This window comes from Chanodichthys erythropterus, chromosome 12 (assembly GCF_024489055.1).
Source record: "Chanodichthys erythropterus isolate Z2021 chromosome 12, ASM2448905v1, whole genome shotgun sequence".
Lineage (NCBI taxonomy): Eukaryota > Metazoa > Chordata > Actinopteri > Cypriniformes > Xenocyprididae > Chanodichthys > Chanodichthys erythropterus.
Window position 1 is genome coordinate 52,394,100 of NC_090232.1, and position 26,665 is coordinate 52,420,764.

General features: G+C 36.9%; 1 protein-coding gene across 2 annotated transcripts; it reads left to right on the top strand.

Annotated features, from left to right (window-relative positions):
• Positions 1-1,356: 1,356 nt before the first annotated feature.
• On the top strand, positions 1,357-26,167 carry LOC137031772 (NLR family CARD domain-containing protein 3-like). 2 transcript variants are annotated; one of them, XM_067403033.1, is made up of 10 exons: positions 1,357-1,472; positions 3,308-3,430; positions 3,683-3,799; positions 8,927-9,043; positions 9,296-9,412; positions 11,732-13,606; positions 19,451-19,624; positions 19,719-19,892; positions 24,001-24,047; positions 24,230-26,167. In XM_067403033.1, the coding sequence occupies exons 2-10, from the start codon at positions 3,381-3,383 to the stop codon at positions 24,757-24,759; spliced, it is 3,201 nt and encodes a 1,066-aa protein (XP_067259134.1). In that variant the 5' UTR covers positions 1,357-1,472; positions 3,308-3,380; the 3' UTR covers positions 24,760-26,167. The 2 variants fall into 2 exon arrangements, with proteins under 2 accessions (XP_067259134.1, XP_067259135.1); XM_067403034.1 differs by lacking the exon at positions 1,357-1,472 and adding an exon at positions 3,111-3,114.
• The last annotated feature ends 498 nt before the right edge of the window (positions 26,168-26,665 follow it).

Consider the following 26,665-nt stretch of genomic DNA (forward strand, 5'->3'; position numbering starts at 1 on the left):
AGCCCAATCTCTGAGTTAGGTTTACATTATTGATTACAGCAGAACTGTGATTCTACAGCAGAAGATCTGCTTAATCAATACAATCTGAAGGATTACTTAAAAGTTGTTCTGATCAAAAGAAAAAACTCTTTCTCTTCAAGAGACATCAGGAATCAGCCTGTGAATCTCAACGACGGTGACAAGCAACATATTCTGATCAACAGATCAACTCTGAACATTAGAAAACAAGCTACTAAAAAGTCACAGAAAAACAGCAAAAAAATAAAATAGTGAGAATAAAGAAAATTACTAAGACAATTCAGCTCGTAATTTATTCATGCAGCAATGCATGATGGGAGCCATGGATGAATTTTGATTGGTGGCTCCCAGAAAGCATTGCAACATTCTTTTTGACGGTCACCACTGTTGAGATTCACAGGCTGATTCTTGATGTTTGTGTGTCTAAATGTCAGCCGTTTTTGCTTTAGAACAACTTTTGATAAATCCTTCAGATTGTATTGTAAAAGCTGATCTTGTGCTGAATCACAGTGCTGCTGTAATCAATAATGTAAATCTAACTCAGAGATTGGGCTCTAAATGAGTTCAGTGATTCAGATCAAATAATGATTATGTGAAAACAATCAACAGCACCTGATAATCTTTTCTCTTTGCTTGACTAACTGTTACAACAGCCCAAACAAAATCTAATATTAAAATATCAAGGGTCAAGAGCTCAACTAAAACAAACCCTGACCTCGATGATGGTAACTTAAAAATTGTGATTTTCTCCTTTGGTGATTCTGCTTGTTATCATCAGGTGTCTTCAATAATGCTCAATCATCACTCAATTAAACACTTATTTATCTCATTAATGCTTCAGTGGGTGGAATAAAAATATGGCAGGACTTTTACTTTTTGACCCCTGGACTTTCCACCTCTGCCCATATGTAGTTTACAGCATTACTGTACATGTACTGTAACTGAAATACTACATCCAAAATAATCGATATTGATTCGAAATCGTAATCGAATCAAATCGCAAGCATGTGAATAGAAATTGAATCGAATCATGCAAATTGTGTCAATACCCAGCCCTAATAAATATGAGACAAATCTCAATCGGGCTTTTTTGCTCCAATATCTTGAATTTTATGGACATTCCAACTGCATTCTATAAGCTCCATCGCATAGTGAGTTGTTGCCCTGCATTATATTCCTCATCATGGTTGGTATGGGGGGGGGGGTGCCAACCATTATCTAGCAAACCCCTGAGCAAATGTGCAGTTGCGCCCATGCCGATAACGCTCTCAAAAACGCCCCTCTGTTTATGGCCTCGCCCTCTGATCTGGAAACTCTTATCTCTGTCCTGCAGAGACCTGTACTTGGGATTGGTGGAGTTAAAACGAAAGTAAAAAAAAAAAAAAAAGAAACAACGCCAATCGGAAGCCATTTACTTTAAACATCATTTTATTTAAACGGCTGCATATTTTGTGGTAAGTTCATAATTTATTCATCATGTAAACTATCAGTCATATAAAGCAGAATCACTGAAGGAAAGAGAGAAAAAGGGTGTTAATTAAGGTTTTATGAATGTTTCATTTCAAGTCACCATGAAAGAGGTCAGCGTTTGCTTTAGTTGGGCTCTTGACTCTTTACCTTTTATTATTAATTATTCTCTGGCTACTCCAACTTTGTGTTTGTAAAGCACGTTTGTAGAGTTACATTTGTCCATATGTTAGTGAACTACGGCTCTGTCTATTAAATGCCGCTCCATTTGAAAGCAGGTGATGGTGATTTAGCAGCAATCTGGGAACCGGCTTTACTGACGAAATGCGCGTGACAATCGCATGCGATATATCGGTCAGTCCTACTAAATAGTACTGAATATTACTAATGTCACATAGACTACTATTTAGGATGATAGTATGTACACATTGAGATGCAGGCACTGTCTTTACAGCACATAGAGTGCGATAATGCACAGCCGCGCCAAACAGACACGAAGAATATAACCAGTTTAACCGCCATCACTTCAAATTATTTATTCAATTTAGCTCTTAATGAGAGCTCTGTAGTCTCACCAATAATTCACCAAGAACGTTCAAACATTTTCATGACATTAAATTCGTAAAACGACTTTGATTCCCGAGCTGGTTCTGATCGAGGCTATCTGTCACTGTAACCGGAAAAACTTTTACACAGCGTGGATCATTCTGGAAGCCAAAAATCCGGAAGTGTGAAATTGGTCTATTTCAGGTGGGTGTGTATTCGCACTGGTGTGTCGGTGTAAGGACACCTGAGACAAGATTCAGTTTCCAGAATTTAATGAAATGATTAAGAATTGACAGCACAGTAGGACCAGAAGGCATGTCTTGTTCAAAGTCTTCAAAAGTGGACATTTGTATAGATGTGGTCTGAAATAACAAAGATAACAACAAGTAGACAGTAATAAAGATAAATAAAGATTTATTGGCAACCATATATATTGTTGTGAGGAGAGAAATTGTGTGAGTTACAACATTTCCTGGCTAAAAGCACTTGCTGGTGGAATTTGGACAATTTAAAGGATTAGTCCACTTTTAAATAAACTTTTCCTGATAATTTACTCACCTCCATGTCATCCAAGATGTCCATGTCTTTCTTTCTTCAGTCAAAAAGAAATTAAAGTTTTTGATGAAAACATTCCAGGATTATTCTCCTTATATTAGACTTCAATGGGCACCAAACAGTTGAAGGTCATAATTAGTTTCACTGCAGCTTCAAATTGTTCTACACAATCCCAGATGAGAAATAAGGGTCTTTATCTAGTGAAGTTTTAACCAGAAATGATCATCTTGAACTAGCTCTCTTCTTCTTCTCCTCTAAACTTAGCAGTGTCTACACTGCTGGAATTTAAATAGAGGAGAAGAAGAAGAGAGCTAGTTCAAGATGATCATTTCTGGTTAAAACAGCGCTGCACAGATTGATCGGCGTATGACATCAGTACCACAAGCGCGTTTGAAGAGCATGCGACTCCTTTTGCTATTTTTTTTTCTCTTCCTTTTTTTTTTCCCTTTTGCTTTTGAATCGTTCTCACAGTACTTTGGTGTCATACGTCTATTTTCTTACCTTCATCTCTTTTCAAGCATATCCTCTGTACAATTTTGGAACTTTGTATTATAGCACTTCTCATGTTACTGTCTCAGTTGGATGAACTGTTTGCATTGCTTATTTTTAAATGGTTTTAGATGAAAAGTGTCTGCTAAATTAATAAATAAGTGTAAATATATGGCACATTCAAGTTCTATAGTTCAGCTTGTGCTCTAATTTTTTTATTTTTTTTTCTCAGCATTAGCAGGAAGGAGAGACAGAGATCAGAATCTCCAGATCCCAGCGGTGTGTCTGTAAAGAGCAATGCATCCATGAACGAACCCCATAGATTCAGTGATGGACAAGTGACCTCTGACCCCAGGTAAGACACTGGCCATTTTAGCATTGACAGATGCTTTTATTCAAAGTGTTTTATAGTGCATTCCAGAAGCTGCAGTGGGTGAGTTGTTACTGTCTCAGTTGGATGAACTCTTTGTATTGCTTATTTGTTAATGGCTTTAGATGAAAAGTGTCTACTAAATTAATAAATAAGTACAAATGTATGGTGCATTCAAGTTATACAGTTCAGCTAGTGCTCTAAAATTCAGTTTTGTGTGTCTTTTGTCAACTTCAGCAGGAGGAACAGACAGAGATCAGAGTCTCCAGATCCCAGCGGTGTGTCTCTGAAGAGCAACGCATCTATGATGGAACCCTATAGATTCAGTGATGGACTAGTGACCTCTGACCCTCCGTTAGTATTAATATTGTTGTAGTGCATCTCAGATGAAAAATTATTTTAATGGAAAAACTCAGTGAGAATACAAACAAAAACCTCAGCAACAAAAATGAAATACCACTAAATAATATCCAAAAATGGAGTATGCAACACATGAAGAGGAGTGCAAAAATCATATCTAGTAACTAGGGGTGTGATGAGACAGGTAGCTCACGAGACGAGACGAGACACGAGATTGAGTTCACGAGAACGAGACAAGATTTTTACCAATATTTTTGAGAAATCCTCAATGACGAAATACATGACTGAAAATAGTCTGCAGGTGCATTTGAAATGTTTTAACTAATCATCTTGTAATGAATGTCATTTCAGTTCTACTTTCTTAGTATGAATTATCATATCCCAGATAGCAAGCAATGATCGAAATAATGTTGAATCAATGTTAATGCGTCAACGTTAACATCATTGAATCAGATGAAAAATTATTTTAATGGAAAAACTCAGTGAGAACACAAACAAAAACTTACTAACACTTTTGCACCTGCGATTAATGTTGAAAAAATGTTGACATTCCAATAAAAAATCAATGGTATTGAATCAGTGTTTGCACTCTCAGAAAATGAAACACAACTACAACTGACTTAAAGCCACACAGCCTGAAATCAACTGAAGATAAAAGAAGACAATAAATCTCTCAAGATCTCAGCAGAAGTTCTTTTTGAGAATTAACAGGTTTAGATGTTGATGTTTTATTGAAAATGTTTGGTCACCATGTTGGTGATCAGTGTGTCCTTTAGTTTGGCAGTTTGACTCTTAGCTTTTTGTGTGAGTTTGTGCTCTTTGTAACAGTGTTAGCCAAAACACATCATTTGTTGCAAAGAAACCAGAAACAAAATGATCAAGTCATATAGTTTTTGTGCTTCACAAAGCAGACTAGTTTACTAACCTTGTTCTTGACCAAAAGTGGTTAGTCATTATTAAAATAGTATATTCACCAGTAATATTTTCTTGCCACAGATCATATTCTGAATTTTTTTTTTTTTTTCTGACACACACAGACATCAAGAATCAGCATATGAATCTCAACAATGCTGACATCCTTCATGCCGCAGTGCATGCTGGGAGCCACCATAGTATACAACTCATGTCTCCCAGCATGCATTGCTGCATGAAGCATGTCACCATTGTTGAGATTCATATGCTGATTCTTGATGTCTGTGTGTCTAAAAAAAAAATAAAAAAAAATTGCACTTTAAAAGTCAAGATTCAGAATATCTGATCTGTAGCAAAAAAGTATTAGTGAACGTAACCTATTAAAAACAAATATACACTTGGTCAGGAGCTCAATTAGTAAATGATTTTGCTTTATGATGATGAAAACTATATCACTTGATCATTGTGTTTCTGGTTTCTTTGCAACAAATGATGTGTTTTGGCTAACACTGTTACAAAGAGCACAAACTCGCACAAAAACTCAAGAGTCAAACTGCCCAACTAAAGGAACCACTGACCACCAAAATGATGACCAAACATTTTCAATAAAACATCAACATCTAAACTTCTGTTAACTCTCAAAAAGAACTTCTGCTGAGATCTTGAGAGATTTATTGTCTTCTTTTATCTTCAGTTGATTTCAGGCTGTGTGGCTTTAAGTCAGTTGTAGTTGTGTTTCATTTTCTGAGAGTACAAACACTGATTCACTACCATTGTTTTTTTTTTTTTTTGGAATGTCAACATTTTTTTCAACATTAATCGCGGATGCAAATGTGATATTGATTCAAAAAATCAATTGATTCAACATTATTTCTATTATTGCTTGCTATGCAGTAAAAGACAACAATACTCAAGCACTGTAAAAGGTTTTGCCACTAACTCAACTGACTGACTTCTCTTCTGTATGATTTCATGAGTCTCTTCAGACCTTACTGTACATTATTTATTAATCTTTGTTAATGTTAGTTAATAAAAATAGTCATTCATTGTTAGTTCATGTTAGTCCACAGTTTGCAAATACAAATCTTGATTTTAATAAGTATTACTAAATGTTGAAAGCAACATTAAGATTAATAAATGCTTGAAGTATTGTTCTTTCTTAGTTTATAACTAAAGTAGTAAACTATTGTTAACTAATGAAACATTATTTGAAGTGTTACCATAAAAATTAATAACAGTTTTCTCTTATTCATATTAAGTGCAACCATAAATATAGCTGCAAGCAGCAATTCGGGGCCAAGCCCCATAAGTTGCAGTAGCGCAATACGGAGCAGGAAGAGCAAAAATAGCAGAAATTGAATGTACATGCAAAACAGCTGGTTCAGAAGGACAGGTGGAAATGAAATGAAAATCAATAGAAGTTCAGAGAATGAACACGGAATGAACTAAAAACACTTGTATCTCATTCAAGAGGAATAAAGGTTAGTACAATGCTTATTTGGATAAAAAAGGTATCAAAATGACTCATTACACACAATTGTATATAGGCACCCCACACAGGATTCGAACCCACAACCTCCAGGTCCAATGTCCATTTCTCATCTCATTGCACCACTGTGCAGGTGAATGTTGGCACACCTGCCGAAGTTCATTAGTTCATGTGAAAATGAACTCAAAATGAAGAATTTTTATAAAACTGCACTGAATGTTATATTTAATAACTACTTTAGATCATTCTGCAGCTCATCATGCTGTAGCGCAATACAGAGCAGGAAGAGGAAAAACAGCAGAAAATGAACAAACATGAAACAGCTGGTTCAGAATTACGGGCGAGAATGAACTCAGAATGTACACAAGCTTAGATGAAAATGAACACAGCATGAAACAAAAAGCATTTATTTCTAATCCAAGAGGCAGTAAAGGAATCAAAACACACTATTTCATAAAACCACTCCACCTGGGATTCGAACCCACTATCGTTGTGTACAGGGCTCTTCAGGTAACTGGCTTTACACATTGAGCTACTTGAGGATGCACATTCAACAGGCTGTGGAAGAGAACTTTTAGTGTAACAAAGAATTCACAAAAAAAGCATTACTTAGCATGCTAACCATATTAGCATGCTAAGCTAACTTAATGCTAATGAAGCTCATGGTTAACTTGATAGCTGAAGAGCCACATTAAAAAGAATGACAACTGGTTAGCATGCTAAGCAATTAGCATGCTAAGCTAACTAGCATAAGACAACGAACACAAGCAAGGTCACATTCAGAGACTAATATCTCGGGAACAGTAAAGAATATCAAAAATCCGTTCAGTCATTTCTATGCGGCTCGGTCCAAAGATCATCTGAGCTGATTTTGAACAAAATTGGACAACATTTGTGGGAGGAGTAGTGAAAAAACTGTTTTTCATTTATTTCAATATGGCGGACAGGTACATTTAAGGAAAATGGCAAATCACATATCGTTGGAATTGGCATTAGCCAGGGAATAAAATGACATAAAGCATACACATTTTGGAAAATGTTTTCAAAAGTTATAATCGTTTTTGCAAAAAACATTATATCTGTGGAACAGTAGGTGGCGCTGTGTTGAAACTTCTCAGATACCTTCAGGACCTTCCAAAGGTCATACGTACCAATTTTTGTAAAGATATGTCAAATTGTTTAAAAGATATTGCAATTTATGACAAAATTCAAAATGGCGGACACATGGTTCATCCGATGTTGACAAATTCGATATCTCCGGATTCGGCATGGCCCAAGGAATCCATAAACACCAAGATCTTGATTTTCTATCAAAGTGTTCAAAAGTTGTTGGCCAAAATAGCCATTTTTCAGATCTCATGACCTGTAGGTGGCGCTGTTCCCAAATTTGGCATGGAACCTTAGATCATGGTCATGATCAAGTGTACCAATTTTTGTTTCGATTGCTCAAAGTTTGGCCGAGATACAGCCTCTATAGCAATTTCGGGTCAACCTCGTTAACTTCATGATATCATAACGTTTTTTTTACCAGTAGGTCAAAAAATTCTGTTCAGTCATTTCTGTGCAGCTCAGTCCAAAGATCATCTGATCAAAGTTTGGACAAAATTGGACACAATTTGAAGGAGGAGTAGCGAAAAAACGTAATACTGTACTTTTCAAAATTGCTGCTACTGTAATGGGCGGAGACTTAATGTAAGATGTTGAATAGCATCAGCATGAAGAGACAAATCAGAAGTACTAAATTACATTTTTCTAGAGCAAATGGTTCAAATGTTATAACCTTTAGAATGTTGAATTTTTGAACTGGTGGTGGCGCTATAGAGTTGGATCTAGAGACTCCAAATTTGGTCCAATAACTATTCATGAGCATCTCTACAACTGTGCCAAATTTCATCATTTTCTCATGTTCCCTTGATAGGGCTGCCATAGACTCCCATTTGGGAGGAAGAATAATAATAAAAGAGAAAACGTACAATTACAATAGGGGCTACAGCCCCTTCTGGGCTTGGCCCCTAATTAAAGTCCTCTCACAATATTCAAAGTGCAAACAGAGACCAGAGTTTTCTTCAAGCATGATACAGAGTTGAGAGATGGTTACAACTACACAGCCTAAGATAGCTTTCATATTGGAAAATATTTTCATGCATCAAGTAGCTTTCAAAATGCAGAATATTCCACGATTGCGTGTAACTCTGTATAAGGATCAGTGGCGACCGTTATCCAGCTGAATTAAATGGATTTTATTTCTATAAAAACCAAAGCAACAGTGTAGGCGTAATGCAAATGTAGCGGTGGCATATTCAATCCTAATATTCAATCCTTCACCCTCACACTCTGCCATGGCAATATCAATCACGAGGCAGCTTTTCACCTCAATGAGAAATCACATTTTAATCTTTCATTTTGTCTTCTTCCTTTTTTTCTCCTTTTGCTTTTGAATCATTCTCACAGTACTTTGATGTCATACGTCTATTTTTTTTCACCATTTCTTACCTTCATCTTTTCAAGCATATCCTCTGTACAATTTTGGAACTTTGTATTATAGCAGTTCTCATGTTACTGTCAGTTGGATGAACTGTTTGCATTGCTTATTTGTTAATGGCTTTAGATGAAAAGTGTCTGCTAAATTAATAAATAAGTACAAATGTATGGTGCATTCAAGTTATACAGTTCAGCTAGTGCTCTAAAATTCAGTTTTGTGTGTCTTTTGTCAACTTCAGCAGGAGGAACAGACAGAGATCAGAGTCTCCAGATCCCAGCAGTGTGTCTCTGAAGAGCAACGCATCTATGATGGAACCCTATAGATTCAGTGATGGACAAGTGACCTCTGACCCCAGGTAAGACACTGGCCATTTTAGCATTGACAGATGCTTTTATTCAAAGTGTTTTATAGTGCATTCCAGAAGCTGCAGTGGGTGAGTTGTTACTGTCTCAGTTGGATGAACTCTTTGTATTGCTTATTTGTTAATGGCTTTAGATGAAAAGTGTCTGCTAAATTAATAAATAAGTACAAATGTATGGTGCATTCAAGTTATATAGTTCAGCTAGTGCTCTAAAATTCAGTTTTGTGTGTCTTTTGTCAACTTCAGCAGGAGGAACAGACAGAGATCAGAGTCTCCAGATCCCAGCAGTGTGTCTCTGAAGAGCAACGCATCTATGATGGAACCCTATAGATTCAGTGATGGACTAGTGACCTCTGACCCTCCGTTAGTATTAATATTGTTGTAGTGCATCTCAGATGAAAAATTATTTTAATGGAAAAACTCAGTGAGAATACAAACAAAAACCTCAGCAACAAAAATGAAATACCACTAAATAATATCCAAAAATGGAGTATGCAACACATGAAGAGGAGTGCAAAAATCATATCTAGTAACTAGGGGTGTGATGAGACAGGTAGCTCACGAGACGAGACAAGACACAAGATTGAGTTCACGAGAACGAGACAAGATTTTTACCAATATTTTTGAGAAATCCTCAATGAGGAAATACATGACTAAAAATAGTCTGCAGGTGCATTTGAAATGTTTTAACTAATCATCTTGTAATGAATGTCATTTCAGTTCTACTTTCTTAGTATGAATTATCATATCCCAGACAGCAAGCAATGATCAAAATAATGTTGAATCAGTGTTAATGTATCAACATCATTGAATCAATATCACTTTTGCACCCTCAATTAATGTTGAAAAAATGTTGACATTCCATTAAAAAATCAAAGGTAGTGAATCAGTGTTTGCACTCTCAGAAAATGAAACACAACTACAACTGACTTAAAGCCACACAGCCTGAAATCAACTGAAGATAAAAGAAGACATTAAATCTCTCAAAATCTCAGCAGAAGTTATTTTTGAGAGTTAACAGAAGTTTAGATGTTGATGTTTTATTGAAAATGTTTGGTCATCATTTTGGTGGTCAGTGTTTCCTTTAGTTGGGCAGTTTGACTCTTGGCATTTTGTGTGAGTTTGTGCTCTATGTAACAGTGTTAGCCAAAACACACCATTTGTTGCAAAGAAACCAGAAACAAAATGATCAAGTGATATAATTTTTGTGCTTCACAAAGCAGAATAGTTTACTAACCTTGTTCTTGACCAAAAGTGGTTAGTCATTATTAAAATAGTATATTCACCAATAATACTTTGTGCCACAAATCATATTCTGATTTTTTTTTTTTTTTTTTTTTTGACACACACAGACATCAAGAATCAGCATATGAATCTCAACAATGGTGACATCCTTCATGCCGCAGTGCATGCTGGGAGCCACCATGACTCCCAGCATGCATTGCTGCATGAAGCATGTCACCATTGTTGAGATTCATATGCTGATTCTTGATGTCTGTGTGTCTAAAATTGCACTTTAAAAGTCAAGATTCAGAATATCTGATCGGTAGCAAAAAACTATTAGTGAACTTAATCTATTAAAAACAAATATACACTTTTGGTCAGGAGCATAATTAGTAAATGATTTTGTTTTATGATGATGAAAACTATATCACTTGATCATTGTGTTTCTGGTTTCTTTGCAACAAATGATGTGTTTTGGCTAACACTGTTACAAAGAGCACAAACTCGCACAAAAACTCAAGAGTCAAACTGCCCAACTAAAGGAACCACTGACCACCAAAATGACCAAACATTTTCAATAAAACATCAACATCTAAAATTCTGTTAACTATAAATTTGTTTTTATAAGTTGGCCATTGTTAAACTTGATAGTCTTGAAAGTTTGTTAACATGCAAGGTGTACAACACTCACATATAAACGTAAAATAAATAAAAATAAATAAATAAAAGCCTTGTGTCATCCATTGCTGCACACAAATGAGGTAAGCTTTGTGTTTTACATCATCTGACGCATGAACATGTTTACAAGACAACAAACTCGGCGAAAAAGACAGCAAACTCGGTTTGTTTTTTTAAGGTATGCAAGAGCCTATATTGCTGTCTGTGTAATAACTAAAATAATGTTTATATATCATATTTTCTGGCTAGTTTAGTTTAGTTTTCTATAATATACGATACTTTAACCCAAACTGAATCAATAAAAAATAGTTTAAATGAGCAAATCTTCTATAAATATTTTTTTAATATTAATTTTATTGTTAAAACACACTAGATATGCTTATTCTGTGCATTTTGAGCACTTTTTGTGTGAAATCATATTTATTTTGTCCATCAAAAATGTACTTTCACTTTAATTGAGCGTTATTATCACTTTAATATTTCGCGATTGCGTGTAACTCTGTATAAGGATCAGTGGTGACCGTTATCCAGCTGAATTAAATGGTTTTTATTTCTATAAAAACCAAAGCAACAGTGTAGGCGTAATGCAAATGTAGCGGTGGCATATTCAATCCTAATTTCACCCTCACACTCTGCCATGGCAATATCACTCACGAGACAGCTTTTCACCTCATCACATTTTAATCTCGTCACACCCCTTCTAGTAACCAATATATTTCTGATGGTATTTAATGGTCATTCTAATGACTGCAATTGTTGCTCCTTTCTTTTTAATTACAGCATGGTGGAGAAACAAGGGCTGATCAGATCTGTGCCATATTCTACTTCCCTCTATCAGTACAAAGCTGAAGCAGTCCTGCAGAACCATGTACTGGAGACCAGAGACCTGCAGAGAGTAATAGACCAGCACAAAACCAGAATGAAGAGCAAGTATGAGAGATTATTTGAGGCAATCAAACTCCAAGACAATAGAACACTCCTGAACAGCATCTACACACGGCTCTACATCATAGAGGGAGAGAGTGAAGGAGTGAATGAAGAACATGAGGTTTTACAGATTGAGAAAACAGCCAGAACACAACACTCACCAGACACTCCAATCTACTGCAATGACATCTTTAAAGCCTCACCTGAACCAGGATGTGAGGAGAAAGACCAAATCAAAACTGTTCTTACTAAAGGCATCGCTGGAATCGGAAAAACCGTCTCTGTGCAGAAGTTCATTCTGGACTGGGCCGAGGGAAAAGCCAATCAGGATGTAGATTTCATGTTTGTGCTTCCATTTCGAGAGATGAACTTGATCCGAGATCATCAATACAGTCTTCACAGACTTCTCCTGGATTTTCATCCTGAACTTCAAGATCTGGACTCAAAGATTTATGAGGAGAGTAAAGTTGTGTTCATCTTTGATGGTCTGGATGAAAGCAGAATGACACTGATGTTTTCAGATGCTCAGAAAGTTTCTGATGTGACTGAGACTTCATCAGTGGGTGTGTTGATGTCAAACCTCATGAAAGGAGAGCTGCTTCCCTCTGCTCTCATCTGGATCACCTCCAGACCAGCAGCAGCCAATCAGATCCCCTCCAAATACATCAACCGTCTGACAGAAATTCAGGGATTCAATGAGCCTCAGAAGGAGGAATATTTCAGGAAGAGAATCAGTGTTGAACATCAAGCCAGCAGAATCATCTCACACATCAGAAGAGCAAGAAGCCTCCACATCATGTGCCACATACCCGTCTTCTGCTGGATTTCATCCACTGTGCTTCAAAAGCTTCTGAAAGAAGATCTGAATGCAGAAATCCCTCAAACTCTGACTGAAATGTACATCCACTTCCTGCTGATTCAGATCAACATGAGGAATAAGAAGTATGAAGAGAGAGATCCAGAGAAACTCCTCCACTCCAACAAGGAAGTGATTGTAAAACTTGCTGAAGTGGCTTTCAAACAGCTGATGAAGGGCAATGTGATGTTCTATGAGGAGGACCTGAGAGAGAGCGGCATAAATGTCACTGACGCCTCAGTGTATTCTGGGATTTGCACTGAGATCTTTAAGGAGGAATCTGTGATTCATCAGAGGAAAGTCTACAGCTTCATTCATCTCAGTGTTCAGGAGTTTCTCGCTGCTTTCTATGTGTTTTACTTTCATGTAAGTACAACTATGGTGGGACTGAAGAATTTTGCTTCATTAGAAAATCTGCTTAAAGGAGCTGTAGATGAAGCCCTCAGGAGTGAGAATGGACACCTGGATCTGTTTCTGCGGTTCCTGCTGGGAGTCTCACTGGAGTCCAATCAGAGACTCTTACAGGATATACTGACACGCACAGAGAACAGCTCAGAGAGCATCAGGAGAACCACACAGTACATTAAAGAGAAGATCAATGTTGAACATGGACTCTCCACTGAAAGATCCATCAATCTGTTCTTCTGTCTGCTGGAAGTAAAAGATCAGTCTCTGTCCAGAGAGATTCAGGAGTTTGTGAAATTAGACAAACACTCAGAGAAGAAACTCTCTCCTGCTCACTGCTCAACAATCACCTACTTTCTTCAGATGTCAGAGGAGGTGCTGGATGAGGTGGATCTCAAGAAATACAACACATCAGATGAGGGGAGAAGAAGACTGATACCAGCTGTGATCAACTGCAGAAAAGCACTGTGAGTGTTTAATCATCTCTTTACTAATTTCTAAATCTACTTACATTTTCTGTTGTTGTTGTGCTGCAGAGTAATTATTTTAAAATATTTATTTTGCTTATTTTATTCTAGAAACTTCTAACTTATTTTACAAGAGTGAATCTGATATTATATTATCAGTGTGGAAAAGTTACAAATTTGATATTCATATGTTTTTTTGTGATCAAATCTTTTTTTATTTTTATACATTTTAAAGAGAACAATACATGAAGGTATATACACGCCAAAAAAATAAATAAATAAATAAATGAATAAATAAATAACAGTATATAATATATACATGTACACACACATACACATGTGTACATATACACATACATACAGATACACATACACATCTACGTATACATTCGCATATATACCTACATATAAGCATAAATAATAATGCGTATGATTAACAAAGAGAAAAAAAAAAAAAAAAAATATATATATTTATATATATATATATATTTTTATTTAAAAAAAAAAAAATAAACTAAAAAAAAAAAAAAAAAGAAAAAACCCACCCTATGTAATACCCACCCACCCTCTGGATCCAGATCTCCAAATCTCAGTTACAAATTACATCTGAAACCCATGGAGGGTAGTCAGCAGTGAAAGCCAAGCTTCCACCGCTGATTCTTTTGCACCGTGGACTCTAGCTATCGACAACTCCAAGTAAACAATATCCAAATACGTTAAAACCCAAGCTCGAAGAGAGAGTAAATGTGGAGGTTTCCAGCGTGTGGCAATTAGGTTTTTTGCAGCCGTTAGTCCAGCCAGCAAAGCTCTTCTCTTATCCAGTGTCAAACCCAACCTTGACAAATCATTCAAAATGAGTGTAGCAGGCGTACAGGGCAATCTAATCTTAAACAACCTAGAGAGGTTAAAGGCAATCATCTTCCAGAAGTCAGCCACTGGGGTACATTCCCAAAACATGTGAAAGTAACTACCAATCGCTTTGGAGGAACAGAAAGTACACATAGGATTGTCGATAACCTTCATTAAATGAAGCTTCCTGGGAGTTAAATATACCCTGTGTACATAATTATAATGTATTTGCTGGTGATCTGGGTTTCTGGATGACAAACCTATATTGATCCATACTTTTTCCCAATCAAATGATGGCTCCAAATCTGGAACATCTTTCCTCCACACAGTGTCCAACGCCAGAGGTCTATAAGCATACCGCAGCAAGAACCCATAAAGTGTCGACACAAAGCCCTTTGTACTCCCAGCAGAGTGAAACAATTTACGAAGTGGATGTGGTGTGAGAGGGGCCTGTAAAGGGGCACCATTGCTTTTTAAGGTCGATCTCAGTTGCAAATAAAGAAAAAGGAGGTGCGTGGTATACCATGCTTAATACATATGTTCTGAAAAGTGAGTAACCCCTCCTTCCCATAAATATCACCAAGTGTATGAACATTCTTTTTTTTCCAATCAGGAAATCGAATAGGACGACCGCCAATCAATAATCGCTCATTATTAAATATTGGAGAATATGTATCCCAAATAGAAGAGCAACCAGTACATTTTTCCACCCTCCTCCATACCCATAACAAATATGAAATCATGGGTCCAAATCTCATACGGCAGTGATTGGGTGAGATCTTAGATTGCAGAATGTTAGTAAAAGAGTATGGAGCTATTATCTGTTCCTCCAGAGTTCGCCAAGACACTTGAGCATCAGACTGAAACCAGGATAGATGAGGTCTAAGAATAAAGGCCCACTCATAGAGCTTAACCCTTTAACTGCCCGCTCAACCAAATGGTTGAGCACATTTTGAGTCACTATATTTTGATTCAAAATATAGTGACTCAAAATGTGCTTAACCATTTGGTTGAGTGGGCAGTTAAAGGGTTAAAATTTGGGAGAGACAGACCACCAGCCTGCCTTTCTCATTGCAAAGTGGTGAGCTTGATGCGAGGTCATTTACCATGCCACAGAAATTTAGTTATTGCTGATTGTAATGTGCTCCAGTATTTAGGGGGCAGAGGAAGAGGGAGCATTGAGCTGATAAAATTGACTCTGGGGAGAATATTCATTTTAATTATGGCTACCCTACCATAAGGCGAATTTGGCAGGTTAGACCACCTGTCCAGATCTGCCACAACCTTGTTAAGTGTTTTACAAAAATTGTTTTTGATAATTGTCTGTATAGAGGAAGAGATGTCTATCCCCAGATAAGTAAAGTTTTTAGTAACTGGAATAGATGCATGAATGGGAGCATTACACATTGCCTGATTTAGGGGTAGCAAGGCTGATTTCTGCCAGTTTATTTTGAAACCAGAGAGCTTGCCATAAAGATCAAAGGTTGACAAAACATGTGGAATACATTGCGCTGGGTTGTTTATATACAATAAAACATCATCAGCATACAGCGAGATATGATGCTTTGTACCCTTAACAGAAATTGGAGAGATTGTAGGTGAGTTGCGGATGGCTTGCGCCAGTGGTTCAAGAGAAAGTGTGAATAACAGAGGGCTAAGAGGGCAGCCTTGTCTTGACCCTCTCGAGACAGCAAAGGGAGAAGAACGGATTTTGCTCGTCAGTACTACAGCTGTTGGATTTGTATACAGCACCTTAATCATTTTAATAAATGGCAGACCGATCCCCATGAACTCCAGTACTGACCATAGAAAAGGTCATTCCAGGCGGTCAAAGGCCTTCATTGCATCTAGTGAAAGGACAGCGGCCGGAGAACTAAAGCCTTGAGCACCATCTATAATGTGCAATAATCTTCTAACATTATCTGCAGCAAGTCTAGACTTTATAAACCCTGTCTGGTCGCTATGAACCAATTCTGTCATATGACCCTGGCGTCGTCGGGCCAATACTTTTGCGTAAATCTTTAAATCTGCATTTAAAAGCGAGAGAGGCCTGTAGCTGGAACACTCAACGGGATCCTTCCCTTTTTTAAGAAGGAGAGAAATTAGTGCAGAATTAACATCCCTAGAAAATGACCCCACTCTGATTGAGTAATGAATCATATCCAATAACAGCGGACCGATCAGGGGCCAAAAGGTGAGGTAAAATTCAGGTGGAATTCCATCCGGCCCTGGTGATCTACCTTTACGCATATCCCTAGCAGCTGCCTCACACTCCTGCAATGTGACAGGGCGATCTAATTTTATAGATTCATCAGTACTAAGGCGGGATAGTTTGACGCCATTCAGGAAAATATTGCAAACATGTTTGTCAAAATTACCTTCCGAATTATATAATTCCTGATAAAAGGAGGCGAAAGAATCGTTTACTTTTTATGGGTCACTTTAGTGGAGGATGGGCGGACAGTGACCGAACAAGAATATGGGTTTGTGATCAGACCAGGTAACCGGAATGTAATGCGCATTTTGAATATTTTGAAATAAATCTTTTGAGGTAAAAATAAAATCTAATCTCGAGAAGGATTTATGTCTCCCTGAGTAAAATGAAAAATCTTTTAAAGAAGGGTTTAACAAACGCCATACATCAACCATGCCTGTTTCGGATGCCCAGTGCTGCAACACCTCAGATGCAAGATGTTGGTCCCTAGTCTCGCTGCCACCTGTTCTGTCCATGCCGTTGTCCCACACCGCATTGAAATCCGCCCTGAGAACTAAATAAAACCCTGTGAGATCAAGCAAGGATTTAGTTAATAGTTGAAAAAAAGTGCGCTCAAATGTGTTAGGGGCATAAGCAGAAATAAGTGCAATGTTTTTCCCATCCATGCAAATCTTTGCAATGGCTATGCGACCTGCATCATCCGCCCAAGAGTCAATCAAATCAAATTTCAGTTTGCGTTTACACAAAACCATTACCCCTTTACATTTTGTAGTAGCAGAAGAAGTAGCAATAGGGTGGTAAAACTTATTGGCTAATCGACCCACATCTTTGCGCAATAAGTGTGTCTCCTGAATCATAGCAAAATCTATATTTGTCTTACGGAGAAATTCTAGTACAGTGGTCCTTTTGTGTGGAATGTTAAGACCTCTGGCGTTGACTGAAATGAGATTAAGAGCTGTCATATGCTAGGAAAATTTATACAAATAAAATTAAGTTGTCCCCACAACACTAAGAGAGAAGTCTGGATCCATAGAAGAAAAACACCCCAAGAACAGGAAAAGGCAAAAAACATCCAAAACACCCAAAAAAGGAAAAGGAAGGTGAAAAAAAAAAAATCCTGTCAAACCTTCCTGATAAATCCACAACTGGATAACTTACTCAAGAAACTAAGAGATGCTGGCCACTCAAGTGTGGTAGCAGCACCACCGATTATCAAAAAGTCTAATAGCAACAGTGTGAATATTTACTTCAACAATTTAGACAAAACGTCTGTCTTTTAACAAAGTGGTATGTATACCCTTAACAGGGCGCGAAATGCACGGATATGCCCCCCATCCAACAGACGCATGAGGTACAACCCAGGCAGAAATGAAAAGGCATACCTGATAATAATAATGCCCACAGCAATGTACGTATAAAAGAATGTACATATAAAAATAGCAATAAAGACAATAAAATGAAAATAGGTGGTAGGTCTATGAGGTATCGATGCCAAAAACAATGCAAAGAGAATAAAAAATAATAATAATTAATTAATAATAATGAAAATAAAGTGGCATCTCCAACCTCTAGTGTTATAAACCAGAAAAGTTCCTTTACAAATATGTCAGAGGTAGAGATGGAGATCGGAACATAAATTAGATTATCTTACCTGAGTCATTCTGCAAAATGCAAAAATGCAAAATGCATATAACTTACACTACCACGGAAAAAAAAAACAAAACAAAAAAAAACGGGGACACTCAAAGGTCTCTTATGCATATCAAGCCCTTCTTAGGATCTTCAAAGCGATGCTTTATCCCGCCTGGCGTTGTGAATGAAAGCACTGCAGGATAGCCGATACCAAACGGGATCTTCGCTGCGTGAAGCAATCGTTTACATTCCAGAAAGGAGTGTCGTCGCTCCTGCGTGGCCTTGGAGAAGTCTTGATAGAAGCTAATCTTATGATTCTGCCAACGGACATCCCCGATTTCTCTAGCAAGTTGTCTCACTCGCTCCTTCTGTTGAAACCTCAAAAACCGCATGATAAAAGGCCTTGGAGGGGCTCCGGGTTTAGCTGGTAGTAGCGACCGATGAGCACGCTCCAAATCCAAGCCCCCTTGAAAGTCAGTATGAAGAATTTCAGGGAGAGTGACTCTCAGAAACGATATGGCATCTTTATCCTCAACGCGTTCCGGGAACCCATAAATGCATAGATTCACTCGCCTTTCCCGATCCTCGTACTCAGTTAGTTTGGCGTTCAGTTTTTCAACCTCTGAAGCAGAAGCCGGGGGGGGAGACACAGCACTACCTCTTCTAGCATATCGAGACGAGCCTCCGCGCTAGTTATCCGAGTTAGCATATCGGCTAGCTTACCCTCAATCGCCTCGACAGCTCTTCTCGTTTCTGAAACGTCCTTGCAGATATCTGCGAAGTGTTTGGCTTGGTCATCTGAAAGTTTCTGGAGTAACTCGTGTATTTTAGCAGTGGAGATGGACTCATCCGCATCTTCATGTGCTGGCGATGCCGGAGAGGCGTGGGCAGCTTTTGAGCAAGCGGTAGCCCTGGTGCTTTGCTGCTGTATAGAAGCACTATCGTTTTTCCGGGGATTAGGCATATCGGTAGTGGTTGACGCTTATTATGGGCAAACTTGTGGGAAAAAAAACAGTGTAATAAATTGGGAATGCCTACATATTCACACAAAATGTAAACTATGGTGGTGCCGCCACCCTCAACCTAAGCAGCCATCTTGCTCGGCGTCATCACGTGACCCGATATTCATATGTTCTGCTCTCTTTCAGACTTTCTGGCTGCAATCTCACTGCCTTGGATTGTGAAATTGTGTCATCAGCTCTAAAATCTTCAAACTCTGTCCTGAAAGAGCTGGACCTGAGTAACAGTGACCTGCAAGATTCAGGAGTGAAGATTATTTCTGATGGACTGAAGAGTCCAAACTGTCAGCTGGAGATACTGAGGTTTGGGTTAAATATGTTGATTAATGATTATTAAATAGTTAGTGTTCCATACATAAAAATTTCCTCCACTGTACTGTCTTGTGTGTCTTTGTAGGTTATCAGGCTGTATGGTGACAGAGGAAGGCTGTGGTTATGTGTCTTCAGCTCTGAGTTCAAACCCCTCACACCTGAGAGAGCTGGATCTGAGCTACAATCACCCAGGAGATTCAGGAGTAAAGCTGCTTACTGAAAAACTGAATGATCCAAACTACAAACTGGAGAAACTCAAGTATGTGGGACAATGATGACTCATACATGTCTGTATGCGATTGGTGTCACCTTAGAGGAATCATTTAAGAAATATTTTTGAAAATCTGTTTCTCTGTGAAAATGCTGTCCTCCAGTTATTTTTATATGACTGAATAGAGTAGAATTCACTAATCTGTGGCATAATGTTGATTCTTACAAAAAATATTTTTTTTCTCAAAGCTACTGCTTTGATCAACACAAAATAGGTTTTAATTTGAAAGCTTAGAGTCCAATCTTTACAATACATGTAGCCAAGTGTTTTTATGTACTGTAATAGGTAATACACTTACTGTAATATTTCAGAAACATGCAGATCAGATAGTCATGTAACATATGTCATTTTTCACAGAGTAAAATGCAACAAGCATAATTGTTTTCGGGTTTGAATAAACTTGAGCGAGTTTTTGAATGTGAAGCCCCCCAGACCCATAGGTATAATATACGGATGCGGCATTTATGTCACGTTTTCATACGTAACTTCATTAAACATGCGTAGATCGTGGAAAATGCACATCATTATTTACAGCAGAATTTCATAATTAAAAGGAGCCCAAACTTACCACAATCTGTCACTTAGATCCAAAGATACTCTTCATGGAGTTATAATAACTTAATTTAATAATTTAATAATGAATAATTTATGCATTTGGCAGACGCTTTTATCCAAACCAACTTACATTGCATTATACTATACATTTGTGCAATTATGTATGTGCAATTCCTGGGATTGAACCCATGACCTTGGCATTGTTAGTGCCATGCACTAACCACTGAGCTACAGGAAAGCTATAACACACATTAAACCCCACAGATGCACATATAGCTAATTAAAAAAATAAGGTAACTGTCACGTGCCGTTTTCACTTGTAACTTTGTGAAACATGATAGAAAACATGATAGATGGTAGAAAACATCATTACTTACAGTGGATGTTGAAATGAGTCCAAAATCAACATAATCCATTGCGTAAATCATAAAATATTCCTCAAGGAGTGATGTAGCATACTTGGCTAAAAACATGTCTCTCATGAGATGCAATCGATTTACTGGACCTGTCCATGCAAAAACAATGATGGGGTGGGCCAGTCACCCCATGCATAGAGATGCGACACATTTATATAAGTTGTGCGTTTTGCCCTGGAGTGCACCTTCCGTATTCAAATTATGAAAATAAACAGAATTGGCATAACGTCAGTTAAGCTTTTTCCGTAAGTTGAATAGGGAAGGCATAGGATGTAGTGTAAGCTTTTTGAACTGCAAGAGTTTTACACTTACTTACATAAGTAAAATACGAAAGGCGGTCTGGCGGAACCTAGATATTTTATTTCACAACTTGTTAAATATGTTTTTTTGTTGTTGTTTTTTTACACAAACGCATTGCAATAATCGCATCGCTAAGGCAATAATCCAACCATAAAAATGACAATTCATAAATAACATATAAGTTTAACATAAATAATGCAAGTAATTTTATAAAATTGTATTTTGGCCCATTCACCTCACAGTAACATCTATGTTTGAACTTAAAATTAATTTTTGTGGTTATCAACATCATGGCACAAATGCTGTCAATTGAGCTTAACTTGTATTGAAGTCAGAATATTCCTTAAAAAATAAAATTAGCCACGTTTCCACTGTTGGGCCTTTTTTGGCTCACTGAATACTGTGGTCCAAAGCAGGCCATCATGGGCTTGAGGGAGTGGTTACAAACAAAGTCTAGAGACAGCAGCACTGCAGATGATTTTATATACCAGCTATTTGTTTGAAATAACTTTTGTTTGTGATTCAATGTGGATTCTGATCACCGTATAAGGCAGAAATATTTATATGTGATGCAAAAGACTATGCGCACTAACCATTAACATAGTAAGCATGGTAAATATGACCGCTTGAAGAAATCAGACAAATCATACACCGAAAAAATGTAGTATGTGTGGAGGTTGTTGAATTTTTAAATACGCATTTTGTATTTCCTATATGATTAAGTTATGTTTCTCATTTAAAAAGTAATTGAATCTTGTACAATTTATTTTATTTTTTTAGGATGTTCAATCATTTAAAATTAGTCATGTTAAAGCTAAATAAAGTAGTTATGTTTTCTCTGGAAACTCCGCCCCCTTTACGTGCTTAGCAAAGCAAAGCCCAACTGCCGCAAATCAGCATTTTGTCTGTCGCCGTGGACGTGATCATCTCGAACATGCTGTAACAAGTAGAAATATGGTGTGGCCCCTTTAAGAACTGCGCACTCCCGTTAAACTGTTGTTGATCTGCATTGTATGTGTGATCCGAGCACCGCATGTATGCGGGTTATTTTTCAGTCTTTTTCTGTTGCTCCTTTATTTATTTTATTTCTCAAGTAATGCTGTGGACGGCACAACATTTGTGACAGACAGTCACATAAGTTCCATGGGGAATAAAGCGCCGGTTGTTTAATTGCCAATCGTCTCTGTGAAGTCTGTCTAAATTCAAGTGAGCTATCCCTTTTTGCTTCGTAACCACCGCGTTACAATGCCTACATCCTTCGATTAAAAAGACATTTAATCTCTCAAGATCTGATTAAACAACTCCACAAACTCTACAAAACATTACCAGCTTCACTCATTAATAACTAGACTGACTTTATTTTTGTCATACATCTACAGAATTTCTTATAACAATTAACAGAGGTTTAGATGTTGATGATTTATTGAGATTCATTTGAAGTAACCATCTTTAAGGTCAGTGTTGGCTGTCATTGGGCTCTTGACTTTATTGTATTAATTGTTTTCTGACTGCTGTAACTGAGTGTTTATGAAATATTTGTTATGGCACAGAAGTCAAGAGAATGTATGGTTAAGTGATGATAGGCATCATTTATTGACTTGATTCATTGATCATATTCAGAATTTAATCTCTGATGAAATGGTTGATGCATTATTTTAGAATTGTGATTTTACAACATGAGATCCAGCAGTGTTGTGGCAATCAGATAATATGAATTGTTCTGCATCGTGCTGACTCAGACATCAAGAATCAACGTATGAATCACAACAATGGTGACAGTTCTTTTTTTTTTTTTAAGGCTTAATGCTGCGATTCATGCTGGGTACTAACTTAGTAAAAACTTCATCCATGGCTCCCAGCATGCATTGCAACTTCACCATTGTTTTCATTTAGACAAAAGTCATGTTAATTAACATGAAGTCATGTGACAAAAAGCATAAATACAACATATAAAAATCATATTCATTTGACAAACATAAATTAGGCAGCCAGAACATAGATAAATATGTGCAACCAATGTACTTTTTTGTTATGTTAATCCAACACATTTTTTTTTTCAGTGTATAGGCTATCACAAACATGTATTTATTTTATCTGTCAGTACATCTTGTCGCTTTATACCGGACTGTCTGATATCCATATTTAGCTCCGCGTATATCAAAAAAGCAACTCTGGTCTCTCTGACTTACAATATAACTGTATAGTGACTGTCACTTGAGAAAGTGCTAAAACTCCTCAGGTTGTAAATTTGATGGAAAATTTGTATAAATGATCATTTTTCTAAATGTGATGTAAACATACTGTCCTGTGATTGCAAATAAACAGAAACAGTGGAAATAGCAATAAATACCACTTTGTTTCTGTGTGACTAATGTGCAATCTTGACACAAATTAATTCATTATGATCAATGTATCACTTATTATTGTAAAACTGTGGTTTAGGTTTTAAATCCTAACTGCAAAAACATAAACTACAAAAATCCCAACAAACGGCTGTTTTTATCATATTCATCTTGCTAGTTTCCAGTGATTTCTTTTATTTGTTGGTGCAATGATGGGTTTGTGTAACGACAGTGACATTGTTACAGAGAAGTGTGTTATGGGCGGGTTTTAGTGAAGCGCTGCAGAGACATCCATTTGGGACATAGCTTAATGCAGGAAGGTTAAAAATTTACTCGTTAACACTTTGCTCTGGTCAATCAGGTTAAAATATAGAATTTAATCACATTTCCTCTCACCATGGTACTACTTTATCAATTTTACAGAATAATAAATCCATTTGAATCCATTAAACAGTTTTGTTCTTGTATATGTTTATGTCTTAGTTTGGACCATGGAGGGCATTTCAGAATCACACCGGGTCTGCGAAAATGTAAGTCCTCACAGACACAAACACAAATCTGTCCATATTTAATGAGGTCAGAGATGTTCTGATCTGGACCACACACACACACACACAAACACTTACTTTAGCTATGTAAATGGGTACATTGCCTAGACACACCTTTATTTACACACCTCCTTCATGTAGTTCTCATCTCTCTTTGTGTTCAGATGCCTGTGATCTCACACTGGATCCAAACACAGCACACACTCGACTCATCCTGTCTGAAGAGAACAGAAAAGCAACATGTGTGAAGGAGCATCAGCCGTATCCTGATCATCCAGAGAGATTTGAGCTCTATGAGCAGGTTCTGTGTCGAGAGAGTCTGACTGGACGCTGTTACTGGGAGGCTGAATGGACTGGATGGGGTCATGTAGCAGTGACGTATAAAGGAATCAGCAGGAAAATTGGGAGCGAATGTCGGTTTGGACTCAATGAAAAGTCCTGGGGTCTGAACTGTTCTGATGAGATTTACTCTGTTTGGCACAACAATAAGAAGACAAATGCTCCTCTTCCTTTTTCTTCATCTAAGAGAGTAGGAGTGTATGTGGATGTGCCGGCCGGCACTCTGTCCTACTACAGCGTCTCTGACACACACACACTCACACACATATACACATTCAACACCACATTCACTGAACCCCTCTATGCTGGCATTGTGGTTTATCCTGATTCTTCAGGGTGTCTGTGTCAGATTTAACAACCTGCTGTGATGAACCTTAGAGACACACATGGAAACACATTTCCACATCAGAGCAACAACAAACTTTTGATTTAACTCTATACAATATCAAAATGTGAATCAAAATTAAATATTAAAAGGAAAGATTTATTAACCTGCCTGTCATGACCAACACAAGCAAAGGTGTTGTTAATAAAATATTCACTTAAAATCTCAGAGATTCTTTGATAAAATGTTTTAGGTCAAAGGAGTTCAGCTTGCAAAATAGTTTGGGAATCCCTTCAATACATGAACAACCATTAACAAACATGAAATCAGTTTATGTTTTCCTAAGTGATGCTGATAAAGGTCTAAGCCCTCCATCAGTCACAGACTAAAATATGTTTGCATTATGGATAATATAATTTCTATATAAATTTCTAAGGACATGTGATTTTAGCATTACAAACAACATCAAGGGTATGTGGTAACTGAGCAGATCAGTTATATTTCTGAATCAAGTCACATAAACGGCCTAAAAATTTATCGCAAATGAAGCAACTGAAACAAGGTTTGCCACACTATTGCAATAAATTTGGCAAGTATGTGATGATTACATTGCAAATATGAAACTGAATTTCTGTATTTCAATGTCTTTAAAATACAAAAGCCTCCCAAAGACATGGCAATACATGCACTGTGTGATAATTCAAATAATAATTAAACTGATTAGATATTCAATGTTGAAAACAAGCATATGTAAAGTTTGGATACGGCCCGTACAAAAAAAATAGTTTTTTTTTTTTTAGATTTAATGTGCAATCCAGTCCAGCCAATGAGAAACATTACATGAATGTTTTAAAACATAATATAATCTAATTACACGTATACTTAATGTTTGAAGCCCTGTTATCATTGTTGAATATAATCCACCACTACTCAGTACTGCTGTATTCACATTGGTTTGGGTTTTTTTTTTTTCTGATAGTCGTGAATCCTGGTTTCTTGTCATGTGACTTCCTTGGTTTATTGTTTGATTACAGGCATTCCTTGTTAGTCATCAGTGTGTCACATTGTGAGGTATTTCTGTAAGTCTGATTGTGAAGTATATAAATAGTCTTTTATCAGTTAGTAAAGACAGTTTCAAGTAATATTGCAAAAATGTATAAAACAAAACATCCTCTTTAGCACCTTTAAGTCTACTCTATTCAATAAAAGGCATTTGCGTGTGTGTGTGTGTGTGAGTAGAGCATGTCATTCATCAGTTTGTTGCTTGTTGACTCAAATATATTAAACTGTATATAAACAACTTATTTACATCATGTTTTATTTTCAATGTTGTGTACATTTTGGGATTTTTATTTACAAAACAATGAGGTTCTATCTACACAGTCGAATGGAATGCAAATACTTTGAAGCTCAATATCTCAAATCTACTCAGAATGCAGATAAAACTTTGTAATTATAAGGGGATGAAATGATAAATAGACTATAAACAAGATTGTCATGTGGCTTTGTTTATTTATTAGTTTTGTAAAGTAATTTATTTAGACAAATTGTTTGCATAGTGCATTATCATCACCTACATCATTAGAATTGTTGCAGCTGCTGTATTTAAAAAAGTAATAAAACATCATGTTTGAGAAAGTCACTCTGTTATAAGGGTGTATTTTAGCAACTGTGGGGTTTTTGAGTTAAGACCAATTACACAATACTAATAGTGTTCCTTTCATTTAAGTGTAATCTATTAAACACACACAATGATTTGCAGACCCATTTATATGTCTTTTCATATTTACACATACATTTTTCATACTTTTATTAATATAATTATTAATTTATTATTATGCAATAATGGGTGTGCACATGTGATATTGCCATGATGACGCCCCTTAATTTTCACACCAAATTAATGTTTCCACCTGATGTTTATTATTACAATTTC

Coding starts and splice junctions, on each gene's coding strand:
- LOC137031772 (XM_067403033.1), top strand. CDS start 3,381: ATGAACGAACCCCATAGATTCAGTGATGGACAAGTGACCTCTGACCCC. Junction 3,431..3,682: donor CAAGTGACCTCTGACCCCAG/GTAAGACACTGG, acceptor TGTCAACTTCAG/CAGGAGGAACAGACAGAGAT. Junction 24,048..24,229: donor CACACCGGGTCTGCGAAAAT/GTAAGTCCTCAC, acceptor CTTTGTGTTCAG/ATGCCTGTGATCTCACACTG.